Here is an 8,650-nt window from a genome sequence, read left to right on the forward strand (position 1 = left end):
TGCTAGGTAGAACTCTCAGCCTCAAGTCCTTTTTATACCCACAGGCCCCAGTTTAGGAGGAAGGGAGCCTGGTTTCAGACCCTCCAACACTTGGAGCAGTAACTCTGGAACTGGAGCACAAGTTCCCTACAGGCAAGACTAGCACCAAAGAGTGCTGCCCACAGCACCTGCCTCAGCCACTCTACCATGGTGGTGTTCGGGAAGATGACTTCTCAGTGGGAAAGGGGGAGGGAGACATTGTTTATCTGAGCCAGAGAGATAAACAATGCCTTATTTCTCATCATAGCCACGCTGCTCCCTCTAAGGGGCCCCTGCCTGGGTGTTAGCACACTTCCTTTCCTTGTCTGCCTCCACCCAGACGCAGGAAACACCTTTCCAGATGTTCCCACCTGTGAGATCCCATGTAGCGCCCCCCCCCCGCAACTTCTGGTCCCCAGGGATTCTGGTTTATTATCCAAGCCCTTTTCCCTTTTCTCTTTGGAGGTGTCCTGCCAGTCTGGTCTCAGCCTTATTACCTCTGATCTTGGGTCTGCTAATCTGTCACATGGGTGACACTGACCAGGTACTCACAATGAAAGAGGATATGTCTCCTAAGCTCCCAACCCAACCCTGACTCCTGATGTCTGGGCTCTGCCATCAAAGAAAGCTTCATGGGGAAAGAAGGAATTGGCTGAGGGTCCTGTAGTATCTAACTTGGCCATGGCTGGATTTTTTTTTTTTTCCAGAAAGGAAACCATTCCTAACAATTGTTCTAGCCTCTACCAGGGCCAATGGTCACAGCCCACTGGAGTGTAAGTTCTGTAAGGAGAGGATCCATATTGGAATTGTCCACAGTATTCACAGCACCTGGCACACAGTAGTTGCTCAGTACACATTTGCTGAATGCATAAATAGTTAGTCTTTCACATACTCATCTGGACCCAGCAGCTAAGTGGTTTTATCACTAGTGGACTGGGTCTTTCTTTGGCTTTGCATCCCTGGCCTCAACCCTGGGGGTCAAATGGTGCCTGGTTGGTGAGCAATGTTGGGTAAACACAGGAGCAGTGGCTGCAATATGTTCCCAGTATTCTCATTAATGATGGCATTTATTAGCAGTAGCTGTGGTGTACAGGGTACAAAAGGTTCTTGTCCTGTGGGCATGCAGCCTAAATGATAAAAAAACAAGCAACTGGCAGCTCCCCTCCCACCCCCGCCTACCATATTTCTTGTTAAGGCACAAGAAGTATCATTCTCTCAGACTTATAAGAAGAACAGCAGGAATAATCAAATAGTAGGGACTTCCACTTTATAGACAAGTAAAAGGAAAGCCAGAGAAACAGACTTGCCCAGTGTACAGAACTGCCTTGCTAGTCTACTCCAGAACACCCACCTTTTTTCTTGCACTCTATTCAGGTGGCTCCTGCTCTTCCAGTCCAGGTTCTGAAGTTTGCCCCCTATTGCATACAGGTTGTGTCACTGCAGGCACAACCTGGGTCTTCATGGTCCTTGGAAAGGAGGGGTTTAAGGAATTTGAGAGGTGGAAGATTGTGAGTGGACAAGTGGGCAGGGAAGGTGACTCCAGCTGTGCTGGCCCCTGAGCTTCACTGTCCTCACCTCCAGGGACAGAGATACATGGTAGTTATCAGGGCTGAGGCAACTGCTCCACATTTTTCTGTCTCAGCCTTCAGAATCTTTCTTGTACACATTTAAAAAAAAATCATTTTATACTAGTTTGCAACTTCCCATTTATCGTTTACAATGATTCTGCCAGGGTGCACTGACAAGTGGCATCTCAGCTTTTCCCCTCCTGGCAGTTCAAGCAGATGATGTCATTTGCAGCCCTTGTGCCTCAAGGTGCTGGGAGTTTCTATGTGATCCTTGACCTTAGCTGGTCCTTCCTCACAGACCCTGCTCCCGCCTCTATTCCTCCTCTATCCTGTCTCCCCCAAACAATATTTCAGGTGTTCCCTTTTCTAGGGTCCTTCTAAAGATGTGATGTACTCAGTTTCTCAAAGACTCAGAATCTCTAACAATGAAACTTCAGGCAACAGCTTGGGACATTTTAGGTGACAGACCCTGATAATTCAGGACCAAGGTTGTTGCCTACTCACTTTTGACCTTAAAAATGAAAGTCAGTTATTTTACCTGGCAAGGTAGCTCCATTTGTTAGCTCATTGTCCTGGTTCGCCAAGACTGCAGGTTCCATTTCCAGTCAGCACACACAAGGTTCAACCAATGAATGCACAAATAAATGGATCAACAGAAGGATGTTTCTATCTCTCTACCTCTCTCTGAAATCACTAAATACAAATTTTAAAACAAAATAAATTTGTAAAAGTCAGTTATTTTACTAGCAAAATAGGCTTATTTGGGAAGAGTAGAGTTGCAAATCAGGACAAGCATGCTATAACAAACGCCACAGAGACACGTCCAACAAATGAAGGAAAGGAACTATTTTATGGAGAAAGAGGAAGTTGGGAGAGGTTGTTTTGAACCAAAGTCCACTGGAGACAAGTGAGATTTCAGGGAGATAATGGTTTCTCATTGGCTGAGTTGCTGGGGTAGTTGATTTCTTGCAGGAGATGCAATGTACATCCTTTCCTATTGGTGCTTATAATTGAGTTTTCCCTGTTCATTCTTCTGTTGAGGTAATTGGCAATTATTTGCCTAATAATAGTACTGTGTTTGAGCTCCTCCTTCTGGCCTCTGGCCTCCATTTTAGTGGTTTTCTTTTATTTTCAGAGCACCAGATCCAAGCCCACTGCCAGGTTACTATCTGACAGAGCTGGGGTATGAGTGAGGGAGGATTCCTGAACCCCTGCTTTTTACTTGGGAGCCCCAACTCCTGGCTGTCATGGTTAAAAATGCTTGGGGACCAATAGTCAGTGTTTAGCCTGGGAGTGGGAGAAAATCCTCCCAGGCCCCTGCACCTCTGGGAGAAAGGGAGGTGTGGGCACAAGTGACATCTTTGGGAGCCTCCTAAGGCAGAACCTTCTGGCTGTAGGGACCCATGGCATCGCCCCGTCACAACCACCTGTTTTTGTCTGCAGATTCCCCAGGACAGACAGCCCAGTGAGATGTGTACGGAACTGTAGCCTTTCTTGTTTGTCTTGAGAGTGGGTAGGGGGAGCTCCTTAGAAAGGTGAAAAGACTGAATGGTAGCTCCTTAATGCTTCGTTTCTTTCTGGAGGCCTGCATTCCCTGGATTTGAAGGCAATTCGAGTGTTCCCCAGTATAAAGGTAGGGGGCAGCATTGTCTCTAGCTGTAGGATGGGGAGAATGGCTTAAACGAAGCACAGATTTAGGGTTGGGGTAATCGGATTTTCCCCAGGTCCCAGAGATAACGTTTGCGCAAACACTCGGACTTCTGATGTGGGTTCAGCGAAGGGAAAAGGAGCTTTCGGTTCCTTTAAAGAAACAGCCACACACTTTCAATCAGCCTGCATATATAATGTTATTTGGATTTTAGCCCGGCCCACGCCACATCTCCTTTAAGTCCCTTCTAAAAGCTAAGTCCCGACCTTAGTAGCCACGCCTGCATCCAATTCTAAAAAGCCACACCTCCTAGAGATCTCCAGCCTCTTAGGGTCCCCAGGGTTGCCGGAGAGCCGCCAACTGAAAGCTGCGCCCAGCAGCAGCATTGAGCACGTGGCAGGAACCCGCGCTGTGGAAGAAGCAACACTTGCAGGAGGCGCAAGCGTCCCGGCAGGCGGGCGCCGGCTGCCTGCAGCTGTCACGGGTGACTACGCAGGGAACCAGCGGCGGGTCCCGGGGCCGCGCCACTTTCTTGATTGAAGCCTTTTTCTGTGGGGAAATGCCTGGGCTGCCCGAGTCACCCACTCCTGTCCCACCAGTCCTCACCTCTGTATGGGAACTCTTTGGGCTATGGAGGCCCTGGACCAGACATCCCCACCCACTGCCCTCCACCTGTTCTACTCCTGCCTAGCAGGCAGCCCAAGGGAACCCTGCCTACCCCCGAAATCACATCCCTCCTGCATCCTCATCAAAACTAACCTGGCCTGGCCTGGCCTTCTTCGTTCACTAGGGGACGCCATTTAGCTCCACAGTTTTTAAGTACCATCTCTGATTTCTCCCTTCCTGTGTACGTGCAGTCTCTCTCAGTTCCGCCTTCACAATAAATCTGGAGTCCACTCACTTCACTTCTGCTGTCCTGGGTCCTCCAGGACACTGTGTTCTGTCTGCTGGTCTGACCCCTTCACAATGCTCCCTCCACTGCTCCAAAGGAACCTCTCAGAAGACCTACGATGGCATCCCACTCTAGTTTAAAGCACCCCCAATGGTTTTTCTTTGCGCTTAGAATAAAACTTAAACTTTAGCCCTTGACCCCCCTCCATTACCTGCCCCCTACCCACCCAACCCTGTCTTCCCCACACTTCCCCACTGGCCTCCCTTCTGTGTAGGAAGCACAGAAAAGGTGCTCCTGCTCCAGGGCCCTTGAACATGCTTTGTTGTGCTGCCCCACACATGTAGCCGCTAGCCGTATGTGGCTAATGAGTCTTTGAAATGTGTAGTTCAACTGAAGAACCAGATTTTCAAATTTAATTTTAATTTAAAACTGAAGCAGTGTAAAAAATTTTTTTTTCGCTAAACACTAAAATTTTTTTAATCCTCAACCGAGGACATTTCTTTTCCCTATTGCTTTTTAGAGAGAGAAGGGAGAAAGGGATAGAAATATCGATGCCCATCCATCGGTTGGTTGCCTCCTGACCAGTGTGTAAGTGTGGGGGCGGGAAATTGGGAATCTGGGATCCAACATGCAACCTAGGCATGCCCTGACTGGAAATCCAACCCGCAGCCTTTATTTTACAGGATGATGCTCCAGCCAACTGAGCCACATCAGCCAGGGCACTTCATTGTTCTTCTAGGACTATGTTTGACTTTGGTAAAAATTAGCATCAGAACTGAAATGTAAGTGTAAAATATGAACTAAGTTTCAAAGATTTAATACAAGAAAAAATAATATAAAGTATCTCAACTTTCTTATATTACCTACATACTAAAATGATATGTTTTGGATATATTAGGTCAAATATAATATTAAGTTAACTACATGTGTTTCTTTTTACTTTTAAAAAATGTGGCTACTACCTGGCTGGTGTAACTCAGTGGATTGAGCATGGGCTGTGAACCAAAGTGTCGCAGGTTCGATTCCCAGTCAGGGCACATGCCTGGGTTGCTAGGCCACAGCCCCCAGCAACCGTACATTGATGTTTCTCTCTCTCTCTCTTTCTCCCTCCCTTCCCTCTCTAAAAATAAATAAATAAAACCTTAAAAATTTTTTTTAAAACTGTGGCTACTAGAACATTTAAAATCATATGTGACTCCCATTATATTTCTATTGGGTGTTGCTGTTCAAGACTACTGAAATTTTCAGTCTCGTGTTTAATTGCTGCTTCCTTGGAGAGGCCCTCCCTAACGACTCTTCCCTTCACTGCCTCACTACCATGCTTTAATTCCTTCAGTGTTTATTGTAATCTAAATGTAGTTAACCTATTTGTTGGTTTACTTGCTATCTTCCTATTTCCCCCACAAGAATGTAAACTCCATGAGAGCAGGGATATTATCTCCTTTATTCACTTCTATATTCCCAGTATCTAGCATATAAACATATTTGTCAATTATATACTTTTATCTGTCAATCATCTGATCTGCTTGTACACTTTACAGAAGGCCCAGAGAGGAGCAAAGACTTTCTCAAGATCAGACAGACAGTGCCAGGTTCTACCTCCTAATTCCTAGTCTAGAACTCCCTGCTGTGGTTACAGCTGATCTGATAAACTGAGGCACACTAAGACAGGAATAATGTGTGCATTTCAACAATGCCTTACTCCAGTATTTCCCAAAGTATGGGCATGTGTACCATAGTTGTATGATTTTTTTTAAAGATTTTATTTATTTATTTTTTAGAGCGAGGGGAAAGGAAGGAGAAAGAGAGGGAGAGAAACATCAATGTGTGGTTGCCCCTTGCACTCCCGCAATTGGGGACCTGGCCTGCAACCGAGGCATGTGCCCTGACTGGGAGTAGAATCAGTGACCTTTTGGTTCACAGGCCCGAGTTCAATCCACTGAGCTACACCAGCCAGGGCCATAGTCGTATGATTTTAAATGATGCATGAATATTATATAATGCTGAATCCCAGTGAGAAAGAATTGATTCTTTTTCAATCTTGTCTAAATTGAAAGGCTAGTTTGGTGCCAGTATGTCAATGCCTCCCCAATCTTTCTTTTAACACAGAGAGCAAGCCTCAGATTTAGAGCCTTTGACAGGAAACACTATTCAGCTAGAATCCACTAACAATGTTTTGTTTTCATTTAACTTATGGTTACCTTCTACTTGCAACAAGTGATTCTGGTTTTCTATCATAGTTACATTTTTTTTAAGTTTTAATTTTAAACCAGTATACTTAATAGATGAATCACAGATACGACAAAAGTTGTAGGGTTGGCTAGTATAGGGAGATGCTTTCTAGCATGTAAACTATTTTACTCAGCAAACTTCAGTTCCTTGGGCTTCTGTGAGGGTCTGGTTCAGGGCTCAAGGCCAGGAAGCCTTTATTTATTTATTTTATTTTTTTATCCTCACCGGAGGACATTTTTCATTGCTTTCAGAGAGAGAGGAGAAAGGGAGAGAAAGAAACACTGATGAGAGAGAGAAGAAGCCCTGATTGGTTGCCTCCCACATGCACCAGGACCAGGGATCGAACCCACAACGTAGGTATGTGCCTGACTGGGAACTGAATCCACAACCTTTCAGTTACAGGACTATGCTCCAACCAACTGAGCCACACCTGCCAGGGCCAGGAAGTCTTTAGGTAGCTGTCAGCTTGTTTTGTACATGTAGGCCTAGAAAATCATTTAATTCTTAGCCAAAGCGTGGGGGTTCTTCCCTTTTAAGTCCAGTCCCACATCCACAGTGAGAACTCCCAGGCCTACCTTGGAAGATCTCTCCTTTTTTGCCTCTCTTATACTGATCTTTCTGGATTTCTTGTTTAGTGCTTCAAAGGGAGACAGAAAGAGCAAAGACAGTTGTTTCTGGGGGCCCTGAGCTGCAGTGAAGGAGGAGGAGATGAGGGGGCTCTGGGAAGTCCCAGGGTGGGGGGAGAAGCTGAGATGTTGGCTGGATGAATCACATATTGGTACTTAGGCCATCAGGTTCTTGTTATCCTGGCTGCTGACCTGGAGTGTCTTATACATGGATGGACCTGTGTTTCATGTAGTCTTATTTTCCATTTCTCAGACCTTTGGAGCCAGGCAGACCTGATTTAAATCCATACTCTGACATATAACAGCTGCATAGCCTTAGCCAATCTACTTAACCTTCGTAAGACTCTGTTTTCTCATCTGCAGATAAGCTACTATAATACCTACCCTGTAGGGTTGTCTTGAGCATAAATAAGGATGTTTGTGAAGTAGAAAATCTAGCACATCAAAGGGGATCAATCTGTGTTGATGTGCCCAAACCCTTTCCCTTGACTCACTTCACTGATATATCTAGAATATCCTCTTTTCCTAGTGAGAGGCAAGGCAGTAAGAGATATTAGTTTTGATTTTAGGTTCTGGAGTTAAACACCTGGGTTTGAATTCTGGCTCTGCCAGTTGAGAACTGTGTGAGCTCATCTTAGTTACTTAACTTTCCTGAGCTTCAATTTCCTCAACTGTCAAATAGGAGTAAAAATAGTACTCACCTCACAGTGCCTAGCACACAAGCAGTATGTTTATTGTTATTATTGCCAGAGGAAGTCAAAACAGAAGGTCTCCAGTGTCAGCTCTAATGGCTCTGATATATTTATTCCCTGAGCAGTCATTCTCAACCCTGGGATGACAGACTGGTTCATTCCACTTGGTTATATTCTATAGGATTTCCTAAAGTTTGTTACCATTGATAGGAGTGCTGTGATTCAGTAAATTCCAGAAATGCTAAGTTACACCAAGTTCATCAAGTGTCTTAACTTCAAGGCTTCTCAGACCCTCTAACATGCTAAGCTGCATTTTAGATGGGTGGCATGCAGGGCTTTTGCAAAACAAATGAGTCAAGAGATGCTTTAATACTCCAGGATTATTTCATGGAATGAACAAGAAGGAGTCCTGACCTGTGGCAGTGGATCCTGGTATCAGCCTGGAGAGCATGTTTGACATCTTGAAGCCCCTTCTCATGGGCTAGAGCCCAGAAGCTGGGCCCCGGTCCAGGTGACTTACCCACGATAGAGACTGAGGGGGAATCCAGCAGGTTCATGGAGGAGTTGCATCTCAGGTTTCTGTCATCTCTGGGCTTCTCCTCAGGTGCCAAGTGACTACAGGCAGCAAGGAAGCACAGGCAGACCAGCAGGGTGGCCAGGAGCAGGTGGGTGACATCCATCTCAGGAGGTCTGAGTGGGACAGGAAAGGATCTATAAGCTTGGAACCACTCAGCTTCTAGGAGCTAAAATGGAGACCCTCTCTTTGCATATTATGTTCCTGCAACCTGAGTGGGGCTCACTCAGAATCACAGGCACATGAGAGCAGAGTCTGTCGGTTTCTTTCTGTTCAGGCAAATTCACTTCTAGAGTTGGGGAAGAGGGTTCGTTGGAAGGGGCACACCATTCCACACTAGTGCTGATTTAGAATATATTTAATGCAGGGAGAAGAATGTAAGAGGACTAAATGGTAATGG

At 45.7% G+C, this 8,650-nt stretch overlaps 1 protein-coding gene across 1 annotated transcript; it reads right to left on the reverse strand.

Annotated features, from left to right (window-relative positions):
- Positions 1–3,561: 3,561 nt before the first annotated feature.
- LOC123815029 (agouti signaling protein) lies at positions 3,562–8,356 on the reverse strand. Its single transcript, XM_045833192.1, has 3 exons — positions 8,197–8,356; positions 6,934–6,995; positions 3,562–3,783 (listed from the first exon to the last, which is right to left on the reverse strand). Exons 1-3 carry the CDS (start codon positions 8,354–8,356, stop codon positions 3,562–3,564), a joined length of 444 nt encoding a protein of 147 aa, XP_045689148.1.
- Positions 8,357–8,650: the final 294 nt, after the last annotated feature.

This window comes from Phyllostomus hastatus, unplaced genomic scaffold (genome assembly GCF_019186645.2).
Source record: "Phyllostomus hastatus isolate PE091 unplaced genomic scaffold, TTU_PhHast_1.1 phas_contig_17, whole genome shotgun sequence".
Lineage (NCBI taxonomy): Eukaryota > Metazoa > Chordata > Mammalia > Chiroptera > Phyllostomidae > Phyllostomus > Phyllostomus hastatus.